The sequence below is a fragment of the Triturus cristatus genome, chromosome 12 (assembly GCF_964204655.1).
Source record: "Triturus cristatus chromosome 12, aTriCri1.1, whole genome shotgun sequence".
In the NCBI taxonomy this organism is placed as follows: domain Eukaryota; kingdom Metazoa; phylum Chordata; class Amphibia; order Caudata; family Salamandridae; genus Triturus; species Triturus cristatus.
The window spans coordinates 51,747,448-51,767,133 of NC_140595.1; the positions used below are offsets into that span (position 1 = coordinate 51,747,448).

General features: G+C 44.6%; 1 protein-coding gene across 2 annotated transcripts in view; it reads left to right on the forward strand.

Annotated features, from left to right (window-relative positions):
• The window catches only part of FRMD8 (FERM domain containing 8), a 72,500-nt gene that overhangs the window by 30,430 nt on the left and 22,384 nt on the right, over window positions 1-19,686 (forward strand). For both annotated transcript variants that reach the window (XM_085639372.1, XM_085639373.1), the window contains exons 8-10: window positions 3,012-3,233; window positions 8,345-8,468; window positions 17,654-17,797. In XM_085639372.1, coding sequence (XP_085495498.1) covers window positions 3,012-3,233; window positions 8,345-8,468; window positions 17,654-17,797 — 490 coding nt within the window. The remainder of the gene's footprint in view (window positions 1-3,011; window positions 3,234-8,344; window positions 8,469-17,653; window positions 17,798-19,686) is intronic.

Here is a 19,686-nt window from a genome sequence, read left to right on the forward strand (position 1 = left end):
TGTGTAGAGAGAGGTGTGTAGAGAGAGAGAAAGGTGTGTAGAGAGAGGTGTGTAGAGAGAGAGAAAGGTGTGTAGAGAGAGAGAGGTGTGTAGAGAGAGAGGTGTGTAGAGAGAGAGAGAGGTGTGTCGAGAGAGAGAGAGGTGTGTAGAGAGAGAGAGAGGTGTGTCGATAGAGAGAGAGGTGTGTAGAGAGAGAGAGAGGTGTGTAGAGAGAGAGAGAGGTGTGTAGAGAGAGAGAGAGGTGTGTAGAGAGAGAGAGAGAGGTGTGTGTGTAGAGAGAGAGCATCTCAGATTTCTGCAGATAGCGCATCCACAATCTTTGCAGTTTGCTGGAAGTGTAGCCTTTGGCCTCCAAGGTGTGCAGATATATCTGCAAAAAGCACATTTACTCGCCCAGCTCATGTACTATCTTCAGGAGCTTCTCTGGTGATCCAGTGATCTGACAGATGCCAGACATTTCACCAAAATCTCCCAAAAAAGAATGCCGACTTTCTTTGCACTTCAGATAAAAGTGGGTCCGTTTTCTGCTTCCATCTAACGCAGGATCCACTCACGACACTGCTCTTTATACCACATTCCAATATACAATATTATTACTTGGTGCATGTTACAGGGGTGTGAAATGTAATAAAATATCTACTTGTCCATGTGGCAGGTTGCCTCATATATCTACTTGTCCTGTAACAAAATCCACTTGTCCCTTTTGTGGCATGCAATGCGGTGACAAATTATGGCAGCAATCTCATTATAAAAGAGTTCTGAAATAGCCTCTCTGATTATGACAAAGCTCGTACCATAGTAGGGTTTGAATACTAGCAATTTCCTTATGTTGTCATGTTTCTGCAGGTCTACATACTGGGGCTGAAGATAGTGGTAAGCAATAGTTCCAGGGTTGGAATGCCCTTTTGAGCCTGTGCAAACCTAACTCACATGTCATGTTTTAAGGGTTTTCACCAACTCTTCTCTAATCTTTTCCCATAATGAGAAAGGTTGGAAATTTACTCCTGACAGTGGCAGATGTTAAGCTTCTTTCAGGGTTAGGAAAAAAGTGGTTGGAGGAAAAGTGAACTTAGAAACATTCAGATTTTCACATGAGCAAATCTACACATGAATATTTGCTCATGGTAAAATGCAGTTCACAAATATTTTCTAGGAGTACTTTTTCTTGGCCTACTTTTGTGAATTCACGGAAACCGTATTTATGCACTGAATGCAAGGATATATACCATGAATGCACTTTTCAGACTTTATTTAATAATTGGGCCTCTAATTAGGCCTGTCCTTAACCATGACCTATTGGTCTCTCTCTATCAGGTGGCTTCACTGTGAGTGACAGTCTTCTGCGCTTTCACATTGAGCATATTGGCACACAAAGTAGTTTTGTTCAGTTCCCGGAACTGCTATGGCAATGTGTACTTTTTGAGACCAAATATATTTTTGCTTTTGCCAATGTTTGTTAAAATGGTGAGGGCCCAGCAACTCCCACACCGATAAGGTTTTACAAAAACCATGCCTATAGGAGTCACGCATTGACAAAACCAAAAGACTGACCTCCAATTTCAGACCTGCTGGCTTTGCCAATGCTTGTTTATTTTTGTTTTCCATAATTGTTTTTAAACTGGTTGCCCTGATTTTCCATTAGGAATATTTTTGGGAAATACTAGCATACATCAACATGTTACTTAATGATGCTGCAAAGATATGATGCCTAAAACCTTACAGTAGTTTATCGAAATGTTTTTTTCGTACTTGCATTTTTTTGTGAACGTTTTATTTTGAAAGAAAAGAATCATCACTCTTCCTTTCAAGCTTCAGCAAATATATGCATATAATCAGAGAGCATTCTAGGAGCCTTATACATAGCCTCATATTAATAAACTTTAAAAACGTGTGTTCAATTTTATACTGGAACCACTGTCAGTAGTGCAGTCCGAGCTGACATTTACTTGGAGCGCTCACCCTAAAAATAAAGACATTCAATTAATGAACCATAAATACAAGTTTGAACAGCATTAACACATGGACACCTAAACTGTAGACCGTGCCCTTCCCTGATCTAAAATGTGGTACTGCAAACTGGCAGCCAAAGGGTTTGTCCTGCAGGGGGTTGGGCCTACTTGTCCCAAGGACAAAATACACATTACAACTTGTTGCCCTTGACCCTAAACAATATGTCGTGGGCATCGGGCTATAGGAATTCTACATCCCTGTGTTACCTGGAGTACCTTCTGGCAGTCCTTTTAGGTAGCCGGCGACCCTGGCTTTTGAGACTCGTATTTCGACGCTTCTCATTACAAGTGAGTGACTGTCAGCACCTCTGTGCAGCGCGCGGCTCAAAGTGGCTGGAACTCCTACAGAAGCGGGGCCCATTACAATCGAGGAGTTCCTGTACGTAGGGCCCGTTACAACTGCAGAGTTCCTGTTTTTCCATCGCCGACAAGAGGCTTCACGTCGTGTGTGGCACCTTGAACGACGGCTTCTTTCTGAGCAACAGCAGTTTGCACGCTAGGATTTATGAGCATATATCAGAAATGTCAAAAGTGAAACTGCAAACGCCGAAATGCAGCTCATCACTGGTTTAACAAGCATTTGCAATGCAATAGGTCTTGCATTTATGTGAGTTTAAGCTATTGCCATTGTAAATGACAATGTCTTTTATTTATGTTTTAAAAACCATTACCAAAGTAAAAGGCATAGCCATTTACAATGCCAATAGCTCAAACTTGCGTAACTGCGAGACCTATTGCATTGCTAATGCTTGTTTTTATTGTTGCCAAAAAAAAGCAAAAGGAAATGGGAGTCGATGCATTTCTAATTTGGTAAAAATAATGTAAATTATAATAATCCTGGGTACATATATAGGAATGTTTCACCCTTTACCCAAATCTAAAATATGCCCCAAATCTTTTTATGTCACTGTTTGTATAAAAATGAATAGAAGGGACTTTATAAATCTATTTTGGCATTGGGTGTTTTTGTTTGTTGATTGCAAATATGCTTTCCCTTCTCAGAGAGAAGCTGGGTTTATTCCTTCCAAATTACCTTTGTAAGAAGAGAATGATTAGTTTCCTGACTGCTTTTAAAAGCCGGAGTGGCAAGCAAGCCAGCCATGAGCAGCGATTACTTGCCACTTACAAACAGATCCAGGAAGCTGAAGCCTGTGATGCCTCTGAGGCGCTGAAAAAACATTACTGGGACTACCTACGGAGATGCCATGAGCTACCATACTATGGGTAAGGTGAATTCTGGAGTACTTGAGAGCGGATGGGGCAATAGTGTGCGGGATAAAAGGTGTATTCAAAAGGCTGTGATGCAAACACCAACTCATGTCAAGCATGTGTCGCAAGGATTTCCTTATTAAAACTGGAACAGATGACACTTCTTTCTGAGATTTCCTCTTCCTGTGCATTCATAAGACTCTCCTTAGTCTGGAATCCAGGTTGGGTTCCCTTCATTCAAGCCAGAACCCTGTTATTCCCCCAGTTAAGTTGAAGGCACACCCGTCCGATGTTAGAAAGGCTTCCTAATGCTTTAGTTCATTTGAAGTGCAGTTCAATGTAGCTGCTCCTGTTGCCCGGACCCATTTAAGGACTATCTTTTGTGAAACCTGTGCTCCTTTTGTTCTAGTCAGGATCCCTTTGTTTACTATTCTATTCAGGCAAATTTCCCTTCATCCCTTCAGTGTGGACAGGACTGCCTGAGCCAACAGGTTTGGCAGGAACCCCTGAACAATTTACATTTAAATCAAGGAAATTAAACATGCATGCTTCAGAGTTCATACAGGCAGTCTCCCTCACTTGGTTCAGTTAGAGTCCTCCTGGTCAGGAAAGGACCAACATTTAATCCCTAAATGTATTGCTGCCCCCCTAGACACATGTCCCGCCAAGTAATCTTGAGAATAACATCAATTGCACCCACCTTTAACAATAAACACGCAGTAACTATACTCGTGGGGACACACCCCGAGCCCGATGGTGACATCCCTGAATAAAGACCATCCGCCACCGATTCCCCTGCGGACTCAACCCTCCCTCCTAATGTAGACCCTACTCGGCTCGCACACTGTCTGCCTGTCCAACCTCACTGACACTGGCCTCCCTATAGCGAAGCTCACTCACCCTCTTTAAACCCAAGACCTGTCGTTTATCCTCACACTTTCAGATAGAAGCTACACTGACACACCTACCCAGCTCCTGAATAGAACAAAAACTTGATTCCCTAGCTAAAGACATCTCGCGTGTAAACAAAAAAAAGACCTCTCGGTCCAGGCCAATTTAACCTGCTATCACACTTCTGGTATGGAGAAGATGTCTCTTATAGGTTCTCTAAATGTCAGCCGACACTCCCATTGTTCCTCAAATCCCTTGAGTCGTTCATCCCACAGACCCCACCAAGCTCTGAACCTCATATCTGCTCTGGAATCTGATGCTCCTAGCGATTCTTACATCACAATGAACGAGAAAATGGTACACAAGCCTCTTTCCACAATCCCAGTATTTGTGGGCACAAATAGAATCCCTCATGATCTCCTCACCTAGACTGCCTGGTCAGTACACCACCATTCAGACACAATATACCACAAACAATAGTCCTTGTACACTAACATAAAGATCAGCAGATATCGCCGGAGCTATACTTTAGGATAAACTCAATATCTCATTCCTGACCGAAATCAGGCTTAATGAAGACTCTACCCCCCCCCCCCCCCCCCCCCCCAATCCAGACCTGCTCACACCGCCTGGCTTACACCATCATTAGACAGGACAGACCAAGGATAATTGGTGGCTGACTATCAATCGTCCACAAAGAAGGTATCTATCTTTCCACCTGAAACACCTCAAGATACTCGACTTTCCAGTACCACTGAGTAGAACTTATTGCCAAATGCACCCCTCCGATCAAACTTAATCATCTACTACTCTCCTAGCGATCGCACCTTCTTCTCAGACGAAATAACTGACCTATTAATACAGTTCTCCCTAACTGACTCGAATGACGTGTTCCTGGGCGACTTCAATATACACTGGAACAACGCAGAAGACAACACAGTCCGTAACCATACAAACTTCTTGATATAAACGACCTAAAAAAAACTCTGCAATGAGCCGACGAGTATTAAAGGCTCCACTGTAGATGCGATAATCCCCAAAAATTAGCTGTCTGTCTCACTTTGATACATCGCACCCATCGACTGGTCAGACCACCATCTCGTACTGTTTAATATCAAGAAAACCCACTCCATCTTCCACCCAATCCCCTCCAACAAACACATGTACTGGGCTAGGAACTTCAAACAAATCTGAATAACAAAATTGAAATTTAGGATCTGTGCCCAACTACAGTATCAACCCCTCACTCACACCGTTGACCTCACCACCCACTATAATTCAGTGATGACTGATGTACTTGATCAACAGGCACTGCTCAAATGAAAAAAAAGTCTAGAAAAATCCAATCAAATTTCTGGTACAACTCATATCTTCACAATGAGAGGAGACAACTTGGACAGTCAGAAAGCATATGGAAACAGAACCCCGCAACAGTGCACCTGTCACTCCAAAGAACGGCACGACTTTCCTAAAGAAACGCATCTTTAGTAAAAAAAAAAGCTACTTTATTTCGCAACCAACCTGACGGCGCTAAGAACAGACCCAAGGAGCTCTTCAACATCATTAAATGACAGACCACTCTCACCTCCCCACACAAAATAACAGCCACCAATGAACGCTGTGAAGAAATTGCCAATCTCTTCACTGATAGACAAGAAAAGTGAGCAATCCATCATCCAATTCACAAATCTGACTCACCATCCGCCCACTGTCTCATCCCTCCACTGTAGCCCTCCTCCTTGATGTACCCAATGTCTGCATGGCCCCAAGAGAAACTAATGCCAACTATGATCTCCTTCAGTTGAAAAACTATGCTAATTGGTCTGACTTCAAACCCATGACAGAAAATGAAGCCTTCAATATAATTGTAAACTTGAAACCCACATCCACTCTACTGACCCCCTCCCATCCACAATACTTCAAAACCTCAACCATATCATCGCCCCGTTCTGGACAAAAATCATCAGCACACCTCTCTTTTCAGGCCATGTACCCAAGTCCCTCCAACTTGGCCAAATCACAACCATACTAAAAAAAAAACAGGTGTAGACCCCAGTGACCTCAATAACCTCAGACCTATCTCCTAGCCAAAACAATGGAGAAGTACATCCTACTACAATTTAACCAACATATGGACTAATTCAATTTCCATTACACTTTCCAGTCAAGATTCAGGAAAGGTGTAGAACAGAAATGGCTATGCTCAATACCTCGGATGACATTCACAGATCATTAGATGAAGGTGACGCATGCCTCCTAATCCTACTTCACTTATCTGTGGCTTTCGATACCGTAAATCACCCTGCATTATTCAAGGCACTCCGGAACCGCAGTGGTATCAATGGCACAGTTGTAGATGGTTCACATCTTATCTGCAACATCGTTCGCAACAAATAAAAATCAACAACGGTCGTTCGAAACCTACACTAGTTCTTCATGGTGTTCCCCAACGTTCCATTCTCTCCCCATCCCTTTTCAATCTCTTCTTCGAACCCCATACTGTTATCTTGAACTAAGCAGGGGTCAAATATCACCTATATGCTGATGACACCCAACTCTACTACAAAATTAAATCATCCAGTGACATCCTGCACCTGAACACTACAAGATTCAAACTTGGATTAACAACAACCACATAAGGGTGAACCCCAACAAAACTGTACTACTTTTTACCCCAAAAACAACCCTGTACCAATCCAAGGTTGACTCAAGCACTTGGACGCCCTAAATTGTTTCCTCACTCTGTCCAACTCCGTAAAGTCCCTGGGCATCATCCTGGACAAAAACCTGTCAATGAAGGATCACATCAACAATTCAGCCAAAGGAGCGCTTTACACACTAAAATGCCTGAAGAAAATAAACCATTCATTCCCCCTATTAATTTTAAGATGGTAGTGCAACCCCTAGTACTCTCAAAACTGGATTACTGCACTGCCATCCTCACAGGTACTTGGCGGCTAGACTACTAACAGGTTTTAAACGATTTGAACACATCTCACTGGCTCTCAAGAACCTCAATTGGCTTCCCATCGAAGAAAGATGTATCTACAAGACTGCTTGCATCTCCCACATAGCCCTTCACATTCATAACCCCAACTATCCAGATACCAAATTCTCGAAAGCAGAACTCCAACTCACTTCTTCTTATACGTCCCAGACCGACAAATAAATCCTCCCAGACACACTCAGTTTCTGGAAATGCACCTAGGATCTGGTACTCCCTAGAGATCTCCTCTGCAACCCCTCCTTTTCCTGTTTCAAACGGGACCTTAAATACCGAATGCTCAACAAATTCTTTAACGCGCACACTAACTGAGCTATTTTTCCAAAGCTCACATCTAAATATAACTTGATCCATTGCGTCGTTCAATTGATTGTCTCAGATGTCTACTATGTCATTCACCCCCTGAATTTATGCTGTTCTAATATCCGCATATTGTAACTACCTTGACTGCCCAACTATTCTTTGTCTGTATATATACATGTACTTCAATTCAAACAATCTCACATTATATGTCAAGCCCTCTGATACTTTTGGGTCTAGCTAGCACTATATAAAACCTATAAATCTATCAAATCAGTCTTGGATTGTGACATCGTAAATCAATTCAAAATCTAAATGGGCCACTGGCTTTAGAAACAATATTCCAGCTGCAGCATTAATAGGAGTGCAAAAGTGTATCACAACCTCCCTTATTGGACTTATCCTTGAGAACATTACAGCACTTCCCGGCTCCTCCACAACTTCACAATATTTCATCTTTTTCTGGTAATGAGGCATGATGCCTTCCACGTTCCGCCCTCCTCCAACCCTATAGTCATTCTCAGAATTTGTAACCCAAGTCCATTGGAAGTTACTTGTGACCTCCCAAAACACTCATTCAACTTTTTTTTTTCATTCCCATATGAAATATCATTAATAGAGAAGAGGTTGGTTTCAAGAACTAAAATCCAACGGCCAAGTCGTGAAACATCTGTTTTCCACTTCCCTTTTGTTCACCATCCACTCATTCAATATTTTTCAACAGTTTAATGAATGGGTAAGGTTTGGTTTGTTTGATATATCTGTGCAGTTTATACATCCGGGCATTCCTATCTGTCTGCTGTATCAGTGTTGTTTCTGTTCAGAGTGCTACATGTATGCTACTGCGGTCATTTATTGCAGAAACATGTAAAGTTTGTATTGTGTTAGATTCCAAAGTATTCTTTTTTTATGTGTGCTCTCTGTCCTTCAGGTGTGCCTTCTTTGTGGGCTCCATTGACAAGCCATCGCAAGGTTTCTTGCAGAGGGCTGGACGCAGGCCAGTGTCCGTGGCCATCAGCATGGAGGGGGTGTATGTGATTGATAGCAAAGAAAAGGTACTGTATCAGCATTGGCCTGGCCATGTTCTGTGGGGCAGTAACTGGGAGCCGAGAGAGAAGGGAGCTGCACACAATGTGTCAGCTCTTTCAGTCTTAGTAATTCAGCACATCCAGCCCTCTGAGCATTTTAAAGGCTTGCCTTTCATCTTGCGTGATGTTCAATTTCTCTGTGCTTGCCTACCTTTACAGTATTCAGCCTCTTGTTCAATATAATTAAAGCTGAAAAGTGCGTATTCCCTAATAGTTTTGCTCACCTGCTGCTTTATTCTTCTATCTCAGTTGTGGGGTGAAAACCTTTAATAATCTGTGATGTGGACATTTTCATGGAAAATGTCTTTCCTTGGAAGAGCGTCCTGGCCACCAGCTTTAAATATGTCCTTGACTAGAGGTTTAGCTGCAGATTCATCAAGACTGAAACCAAACTGGATATCACGGCAGACCGTTCGTTAGGCGTTGGAAGGATATCAATTGCGCTTGCTCTATAAAAGCCTGATATGTATAGGAGAGATGGGCTCGACTCCTGTGTTACACTTCAACCTGCTCACTTTTTTTAGGATTCCAATTTGCCCATCACATTGGGTGTTACAAAGATTCTCAGTCAGACTCGTTCTTACTGTTCAAGGTACTGCTGTACAACCCGAAGTGGCTTCCAATAGTCATGATCTAACTTATATCAGGGACCGCTTTTATTCTGTCATTGTAGCGCATTTAAATCTTTCTCATAGTTAGACAGCTTTATCAGACACTTTGTTAGCAAGAGCCAATCCAGCTCCCATCTTGCAGCATCAAGTGTTGTTTGGCGTTTTGTTTTTTAACTTTCCCTCAGAAGAGACTGATATCCAATGTTGGCATTCTAACTGTGAGAGCTTACACCCAAAGTGAGTGTCCACATGGCTGCCTGCATTTCTTTTAAATCCCGCCAGCCAGACTTCATGGAAGCCGACCTAACAAATGTTTGAATAATCCATGGCATGATAAAATAGAGTTTATGGAAAATAAACTAGTTGTCATGCAAAAGCAGAAAGAGATTTAAAAATGGTGGCTCAGGAAAACCAGCATCATGGTGTTAGATGCCTTTTCAAGAAAACTACCCGAATGGTATGATAATCTCTGAAGCATCCCTTAGAAGTTAGCCAGGTTTAAAACTACAGGCCAAGGATCTTTGGGCTTGATGTACTATTGTCCTTTGCAAACCATTTTCACATCAAATGGTTTGTGAATGAGAATGCAATTTGCTCTGTGGACTATGTGTAGGTCACATGAAAAATTGTACTTTTACATGGAAGGCTCAAAATGACCTGGTTAATGAAGATTAATTTGGCAGGTTGCAATTTGTGACACCCTGTGAGGCCTCCAAGGAACTGTAGACCTCCACTTTTGTATTTGCTTTCCCAAAAAAGAAACCTGTTCTTAGTGGCAGCCTAGGCCCTTCAAAAAGACAAGTGCTACACATTAAAAAAAAGTTTACCATTTAAAAACGCTTCTCTGGTCAGCCTGTGGCTGCCAGCATGATTTCTGAATGATCAGTATCTGATCAGTGTTCTGAAACCACAATTGCAGTCACCAGCCACTGATAAATTGTATTGCAAATCTTAAATTGGGTGGGGTCCCCTCTTTCACACACTCCTCCTATCTTCAATTCGTAATGAAACACAACATTCCTTTTACAATTCTGAAAGAATAATCCAACTCCTAAAAGAGATTTGATAAATTTTTAAAAGGAGTTTTGCGGTCGCAAACCCTCTGTTTTCGCAGATCTGGCTTTGCAAATCGCAAAACATCTTTGTACATGTTGCCCTTTGTTGCCAGGATGCACATCATGAACATTTTAAATTTGTAGTGCAGTATATTGCTTTAGAAGCCCTTGCTGCTGTGGATTGATGAGACATGTTGATTACTACTGATTAAAAACACATTTGAAGCACCGTGAAGGAATGTTACTCAATTGCGAAGAAAGCCCAAGCTCTCTGACACTAGCCTTGAAGCAGTGACTATTCCTGATTGAGACCAATGCCTCAGTGGGAAACACCATAAAGGACACTATAATCGGAGTGCTCTGACAAGGGCATGAATGTGTTAATTCCATCTTCCAAGAAAGGGGGCTTAGTCCAACGCCTTATTACTATTGCCCTACTTTCCTTGGAGTGACCGCATTTACCAATAAAGGCTGGGAACATGACTCTGACAGCTGTAATGCCATATATTCGATTTTGAACTCGGCCTTATATAATTTTCAGGCCCGTAATTGGAGTAACTTTAAATGGAGTATTAACACCACCTGGAACTTAAGGTGCATGGATGCAGTAAAACTACATTTGAAGCGCTGCACAAAAAGAAATGTTATTAAATCGGTGGGCCCTTACCAGCTTGTCTGTCTTTCCTGTTACAGTCCTACCTCCAATAGTGTGCTGTCCTGTCCTGACCCTTCAGTGTATCAAGGAGAGCGAAAGACCAGCTGGAATACTTGCGTGCCGCTTGTTACTGTTAACACAGTAAAAGATCTTTCTTCTTGCTGAGGACTGTTCAGAATACTCACTCCAAACGCGTTGAAGTATGCAACCACCCCTGGCATTGGGTAGTGGACAACAGGTGTGATTGGAAAGCTCCAAAGCCTGCTTCGAAAGGATTGGTTCAGCACTCTTACTTGGCGTAGTCATACCTTGTAGAGTTGTTGGAAAGCTGCTGATAGTGGCAAGGTTTTATCTGACAAAGCCACCCCAGCTCAAGCCTATCCTCAAATGGAAGCCATGACGTAGTTAAATCACAGACTGCATTCAAGGAGAAGTGGTTCTAGATCTTGACCACAGGCCCAATAACTGGATTCCACTCCTTCTCTTCTGCCACAGACTTCTCCATTTAATCTAATTGAAGCTAAATACGTGGACCCTAGGGGCGGGGAAGCATCACAAAGTTTCTTAACGAACTGTCCTTCTGCCAAGTCCTCATCCATTCATGCCTTTTTGCCATAATCATAGCTCCAGATGCTGAAGCTGCTGGCGATGGCCACCAAAGATGAGCTGGAAGATTGTTGTGTATTGCGGGACATTCCTTAACATGTGCTTTACCTTATGTGCCACTTAGACCCTTTCTCCACCACTCTGCAAATGCACCTCGTGGCACACTACTAGTCCCCTTGGCTCTTGAGGGTCCTTGGGTGACACATACTCTGCCAGTTAGCTCCAGCAAGCTCCACACAGTGGGTTTGATGAGGTTTTCGGTGGCCACGCCCTCTTTCTTCTCCCCTGTGCAAACGCGCCTCCTGGCACACTACGATTTGGGAATGAAGTCCCCATGGCTCTTGAGGGTCCTTGGGGGCAAACTAGCCCTCCTGGTACCTCCAGTAAGGCCCACACAGCTGGATTGCTAAGAGGTGGTCATAGGCCATGCCCCCTTTCTCCACCATACTGCAAACGCGCCTCTGGGCACACTGTTGCTTTGGGGAAAGTGGCAAGGGGACCCCCCCCCCGGTAGTGCCCCGAGAGGCGTGTTTGCAGAGTGGTGGGAAAAGGGGCATGGTCTCTGACCACCTCTCAGCAATCCAGCTGTGTGGGCCTTACTATAGGTAACAGGAGAGCTAGTTGGCCCACAAGGACCCTCGAGCCGTGGGGACTTTATTCCCAAACAGAAGGTCTTCTTGGTCCCTAAGGACCATCCGCAGTCAAGGGGACTTCATCCCCCAACTAGGAGCGCTCCAGAAGGTGCGTTTGCAGAGTAGTGGAGAAAGGGGGCGGCGCCTCTTGTGAGTTACCACATACTTTTTTTTTTAAGCAACAGGGACCATGTGACCATCCTTCCCTGGAGCATTTTGGACCCCCAGGACTGATTAATTAAATAAGTTTCAATGGGGGGGGGGGGCTGCGCGGCCCCCCTCCTATGACCTATTTATGCCCCAGGGACCCCATCCCCTGGGGCCAAGCCTTTATGAATATATTTTTTTTAAAGGGAGGGGACTGCCCCCCCCCCCCGGGCTATTTTGGCCACGAGGACCCCATCCCCCAGGGCCAGGACGTCATAATATTTTTTTAAGGGGTGGGTGGGCCAGCGCGGTCCCCCTTCCCCGAGCTGATATTTCCCCAAGAACCCCATCCCCTGGGGTATGGCCAGGTCGTTTGGGATTGATGGGGAGGCTCAAGGCCCCATGTGGTCCCTGCCAGCTCCCTACCTACTGCTTTTGGGCAGAGGGAGCTGCAAACATGCTCTGTTTCATACTCTGCTTGATGGAAGAGAGAGCATTTTCAATGCTCTTGCTTCCATGAAGCGGCCCAGAGGTTGCTATGGAATGGCGGGAGATAGCAAACTGCAATGTCCAGGGGGTGGGCACCCTGGGACATTGCTAGAGCCGTCCCTGGGGTTGTGGCGGTCCCCATGGACATGCAAGGCTCCTGGAGGAGGGTCATGCGGCCCCTCTCCCATCTTGTAGATGGCCCCGGGGAGGTGGTGGTTCCAGGGGCGGCAAGGGAGGCCATACGGCCTCCCCCACATGGTAATTAAAAAATACAATGTGCCCTGGGGAGATGGCGGTCCCTGGGGAGGCCATAGGGCCTCCCCCGCATTTAAAAAATTAAATTGCAGTTAATTTCTTGGGTGGGGGGGGACTGAGTGACCTCCCTCAGCATTTGTAATTAAAAGTGTCCCAGGGTCTTGAACTGGATGATGAGGACTGGCAGTACGCCATCTCCTCTCCTAAGGAGGTCGCGATCCCCGCACGACTAAGGCTGGTCCAGCTTAAGATACTTCACAGAGTCTACGTCACTGGGCCCCGACTGATTCATATGGGTTTCTCCGAGGATGGTTTATGTAAGAGGGGCTGTGGGATGGTGGGCACCTTTCTACATATCATATGGGAATGTGGTGTGATCGCGGAGTTCTGGAAGCAAATTCATGTAGTGATGCAGGAGGTCACGGGTATTGCACTGCTGCCAGAGGCACGGCGCTGTCTTTTGAATGTCTGGGGTCCTACTGATTATGACGCGGCGTAGACTCAATGGGTGACCCTAGGAAATATGGTGGCGAAGCGTGATATTGCGCGACTGTGGGGCTCTCAGAGACCTCCCGCTCTGGATGCATGGATGGACAATATGGACTGGAGCATGTTTAGGGAGAAAACGGTGTATAGTGCCCGGGGGCGGCCTAAGAAATGGCATAAGATATGGGGACGATGGAACCAGTATAGGGGTGATATCTGTCTGCCCCCGGCCACTGAACCGTTAGAAGAGCAACTTTCCCCCTAGCTTCACTTCCAACTTGGGATTTTCATGATGCAAATATGCTAGAATGTTAGCGCCTCTGCTTCTCCCTCATCCACCCGATCGGTGGCTTTGTCCTGATTCTGGGAATGGGGCCACGCCCCCTATCGGGAACTGGCACAAGTTTATTGTGTATACTGCCTTGCTTGTGTTATTTATTGTAGGTTGTCTAAAAAACGGAACCTTTGTCTTTTTCCTGTACTAGAGCTATGGACGCTTTCATGTGTTGCTTAATTGGCTGCCGAACCTCCGGGATGTCGGCTGAATAGCTGTGTTCCAGACTGATATAAATAAAGGTTTTTAAAAAATTTTTTAAAAAAAGTGTCCCAGGGAGGTGGCGGGCAGCGGGCGAGGCCATAGTGCCTCCCTCTCATAAACAAAATACAGTGGTCCCCGGGGCTGTAGGGGGCCAAGCGGGCCCCCGCATTTTCATTGTTACAGCCCCAGGGAGTTTGCGGTCCCTGGGACTTCTAAGTAGCCCAAGAGTGGGGGCCTCATGAGCCCCCTCCTTCCAGCCCCCGGGATTTGGCCCACACAGGGGCTTTAAAATAGGGCATTCGAGAGACTGCACGTCTTTTAAAAAAATATATATTTTGCCACAGATCCACCGTAAATCTGCAGCGATATTAACAACAACAAAATGCTTTTAGAACGTGGCAGGGTCCCTGAGTATTCCTACCCCGTCCTGGGTATCTTTAAGGCTGATCTAGAGAGATTGAAGGACCTTCCTCTCACCCTTATGTGTCGAGCTGCTGTTTTCAAAATGATCACCCTGCCACAACTCTTGTATGCCCTCCAAAACACATACCAACTTCTGCCTAGGGCTATTTTCACTGAGATCGATGGCAAAATTAGATCTCTTGTATGGCAGGATGGACACCTCAGAATTGCACTACAGCTGCTGCGGCGCAGCCCGTACAATGGTGGGAAGGCACTCCCTGATGTAGAGGCTTATTATTGGGCATCCCACTTGATCTCCATAAACGAATGGACGCACAAACATAGAGGTCACCCCACATACCGTCTTGAAAGGGAGACAATGCAACCCCACACACTCCTACATTATCTATATGGGGGAAAGGGCAGTTCACGCCTGCTACTGCCGACCTAAGTGACACTGTTGGCATGGAAGAGGGCTAGCAAGACCCTGGGTTGGACGAAACGGACTACGCGGTCCACATTGCTCTTGGAGGGGACTTGGCTTAAAGAAATACGTAAGCTTACTGGGTTTGGGACCTGGGATCTCCTTGGAATCTCCACGATAGGGGACATAATTGAAAAAGACAAACTTAAAACATGGCCTAAATGTAAGCAAGAATATAATATGGCAGAATCTCTATTCCTTAAATACGCTCGATTGCGACTCGCGTGGCAGGCAGGGAGCATCCCCCCTGAGCAACTCCCAGAATACGCCCCCCTGGAAGGTAGGCTCCTACAGAAGGAACTTATTGGTTAAGCGTTCTTCTTCACTTATAAAACTATCAATAACAATCTACCCAACGGGTTGCTAGGTCTACGAACAAGATGAGAGAGGGACGTGGGGTCCTTAGATTATATCAATTGGGAGGCGGCATTGATGCATCCCATGGAGGTGACTATAAAGGCCTGACTTCGATTAATTAAATTCAAAATATTGCAACACATGTATTATGATAGAGAAAGACTCCATAGGATTGGGAGAGCAGAGTCGCCGCTATGTTTGGTATGCAAGATCACGAACAGTGATTTCTATCGCACGATCTGGGCCTGCCCTGCACTCAGGCCATCCTGGACGCAGGTGTTTTGCTTATTAGGAACGGTCTTGGGGGTAACGTTGCCAATGGAACCCAAATTCATGCTCCTGGGGATCCCTAGTGAAGTGGACGTTGTGAGGATTCAGTTGATCTTTGCCTCTTTGGGTCTGGTGATGGCCAAACGGGACACAGCCAGAAAGTGGGGGGTGGCTTACAGAACGTCCATACAGGAATGGACTAAGGGGATGGACTTATATATGACAGCCGAGCAAGTCACATACCGTAACAGGGGGTGCCCGAGGAAATTTCACAAGATCTGGGACCCTTGGAGGAAATACTTTGGGTTGGACACACGGAGCGACACACAGCATTCTGCCGGTCACAGGACACAGGGGACTTCAACGGAGACCTGAGTCTATAAAGTTTCACAAGACCATCCTACTAACTTACCGACAACCGTCTCTTGGTCCAAGACACAGTCGCCAGACACAGTCCCCTCTTTATGGGGACAGCTGCCTCTGGCATGCACTGGTTTTCAATGATCACTGGGTGGGAGGGGGAGATGGGCCCAACGACAATTACTATATTTGCAACGATTTGCGCTCTACTTCTGTTACTGTACCATGTATGACTTCCTTAGTGCTGATTGTTCAGTTGTATAAAATAAAAAAAAAAATGTATGTAATAAAAGGGCATTCCTACCCTTCCCCCTTTTCTTGGGCTCTGCTTCAAGCAGAGCCCCAAGATGGCTGCCAAAACTTCCTGGTTGAAGTGTTGGCAGCCAATCAGAGCAGTGCCTTTCCCTGCACGAGCTTGTCTTTGTTTGTGAACGCTTCGCGGCCAGAGATATCACTATAATATTCGGCTTACATTACACAAAAACTACAGAACGGATTTACACCAAATAAGGCACTTCCTTGAACCGGCTTCTACCTCCATGTCCAATTTGGGGCAAGTCCCGTTCAGCGGTTCGGGCTGTAGATGTGGCTACGGGTTCCTATGGGAATTAACATTGCAAACGCAACCTTATTTCACGCCCCTAAATTCCCGGTCTCCACTGCATGGATCATCGCCAAACAGCACACTTTAATTTTCAAGCTTTTCATGTTTCTTTCTTCGTATCTTCCCATTCTTAAAAGGCTCTACAAGGGTCCAGTAAATTGAAATAAAGCAACACATCAATCAAAGCATGCAATACCGATAAGTAAGTCCTTCAGACCTGCATTTGTTTTTTTTGTCTACTTTCCCACAATTATGACACATGCACCAGAGGGTTTCTCCCTATGCCAAGTTCTTTACATTGACACCTCAAATTAGTTTTAAGTGGCATGGTTTGGTGAGGAGGATCGAATGCCACACATGGACCCTCACAGGAAAGTGCGAGTGAGATTTATGGGTTGGTTTTATGATGTCCCTCATGGACATGATTTTTGGAGGAACACCGCAACACATGCCAACACCCAGAGTCCAGCATGTTAGAGAACGCTGCACAAGCAACAGAAGTTAATGCACATCCAGAGTAGATTGTAGAAGTATAAAGTAATGAAAAGGGACTATGTTGGCAGAGGTTAATGGTAATGCAGTAAAGCTGAAAATTTGTGATTCCAAATTTCGCTAAGATTCCTGTGCTTACAAAAGAAAAAGTAACACATTGGAAAAAAAAAGAAAGAAGTAGTAGATGACTTTCAGCAGGAGACTCAAGTTAATGGTGTAGGGGATAGTAGGCAGATCAAGCAGCAGTAAAGATCAATGTGAAGTCGCAGTGCCCCATATTCATACCTTTTACTGTGTCCTGACTTTGCCATTAATGATCTCCACTATAAAGCGTTTGTGAATGTTATCCACTTGGGCTTATTTTGATGGCACATTACCATTTCTGTTTACATGTCAAGACAGCACAGAAAGTGCTAGTAAGCCTGAGATGCATGCCTGTTTTGGGAATACATACCACAAAACTACCTTTGCATTGATCCTGTTAGAAAGATTTGAACATTGCAGAGTAGTAACAGTGAAAAATAAAAGGTTACTTAATGTGTATTTTGTCCTCTCAATGTATTTAAAGAGTGCCTTCAGATTGGTTCACTTCTTATACTTTAATGCTATGGTGTCAAAGCTATTTCCTGCCTCGTCTGGTGCCCCGGACATTGAAATTGCCACCTTAACTTTAATTCGAAAATCAGAAGGTCTTTTTTTTGTCTTCTAGCATGTCTTGCTCGGTCTGCAGTACCAGGAGCTGTCATGGGATCACACCTACCCTGATGAGGAGGATCATATCCTTTGGCTAGAGTTCGATGGTGACAACGAGGGAACGCCAGTTAACAAACTGCTTAAAATATATTCCAAACAGGTAACTCCTATTTCAATAATATGTCCTTAAAAAAAGCTGCTTTTGTGGCAAGTTCTCTGATCCAAGTTTTGAAGTTGGATGAAGTTAGCATGCCCCCAGACAGAACCCTGAATAAGTAAAGGACTTGGGCGGCAATCCGTAAGCAACACTTTTACTTTGGGAATAGGGATGGGCCTCTATAGGTGAAGTTTCCTAGATTATGGTTTGTAGAGCTTGCTAATGTACCTTTGTCACTAGGCAAATTTCTCTGGAACAAACTAAGTATTTCATGAAGCAACCTACCTCATAGCATTCCATTTGTCAGGCATCAAATCCTCAAAAAAGAAGTCTTCAATAAATGAACAAACTGGATGAGCTTGTCTTTTCTAAAGCTCACCCCTTCAAAAAGTGATTTCTTATCCTGTACTCCAAAGAATTGCAAGCACCGTCCAACAAGCATTGGCATAGCCAATAAGTCTTGCCTTTGGGACCTTATAAGTGTTTAGCCATGCAACAGTTGATGTTGTTGCATCAAGGATATTGTGCTGCATAACTAAATCAACTGCAAACTTATAAGGGCACAAAAGTGAGACCTATTGGCTATGCCAATGCTTGTTTAGTAATTTTGTTGTGGGAGAGTGCCCCTTGTTGCACATTCGGAGTCTGTGGGTCATATAAAAAGCATGGTTTATAGTTTTAAGGGCAAAACAATTCTGATGCAGTGTGTGTGCAGCGTAGGTCCAGGAGGGCTGGATTCAAGTCCATTTTCAGGATATACATTTATGTACACTTAATTTGAATGGAACGTAATGTACAGTGAATTTGAATGGTGCGTATGTACATAATGAGCGACTATTCTGAAACTCTGCCCTGAATCGGACTTCCTAGACCGATGTTGAACTTGCCTTCTGTAGTGGTTCCTCAGCACAGCTGAGTAAGGGCTGGTGGCAGATTTTCCACATTTCATTCAACTCACTTCCTGTAACAAAGATTTTTATGGAGGCAGCGAGAAGCTGAGTGAGGATTAGGAAGCCCCAGGAGGACGGGATAGAGAGCTATAGCAGAGAGTAGAGACGTGGACTGTGTAGCCTGTGAGTTCAGGACATAGCAGAACAAAGAGGCACCTTCAGCAGCTAACCATGCACGGTTTAAAAGGGAAACAAGCGTGCACGCTTCGCAGAAAACATTGTTGAACAGTACAAACAGCATTTTCCAGACAGTCTGTAGTGCGTACATGTACGGTAATCAGTAACAGGTTATCAGAATGTAAGTTCAGAGTAAGGCGACTGGATCTACATTTGTTGTAAAGAGAGAGTGATGTCTAGAGGGGCTACCTACTCCCTAATATGAAGGAAGTTTATACTCCAGAGGTCCTAGATATCGTTTCCCTAGGGATTGTCTAATTCTCATATATAAACAGGCCGCCTTTGGTCCCATTGTGTGGAGGTATTGCCTCATCGCTTGTTTCAGGTTCTGCTGCAGCGATGTTCCAGCTTGTGCGCAGCACATGGGTCATTTCCTGATATGCCAAAAATGGTCTGCTGCATACGGCTCTGTTTCGCCAGGTCCTTAAATGACTGAGTGTGCCTTTGTAGAAAAGATCCCCAGTTGAGGTTATGTCTGCCAAGTGGCATTGTCGCAGGTCTACGAGTGCAGATGACCCACTGAGGCATGGGAGACATAGAAAAGGAAGGACAGATGTGTAGGGGAGAGCAGAGGCAGTGAAGTGTAGGCTCCTACGATGGTTAATGCAGACCTTGGAACACCGCTGTCTGAAAGGGAAGGGGTGTCCTACACTTTGAAGCCAAGATAGGGACAGGCAGCTAAAAAAGAAACAAGCCTTCTACCTAGGGTGCCTACTACCTGAAAGAAATATAAATGTGTGCTACTGATAATCACCAAATCTAAAT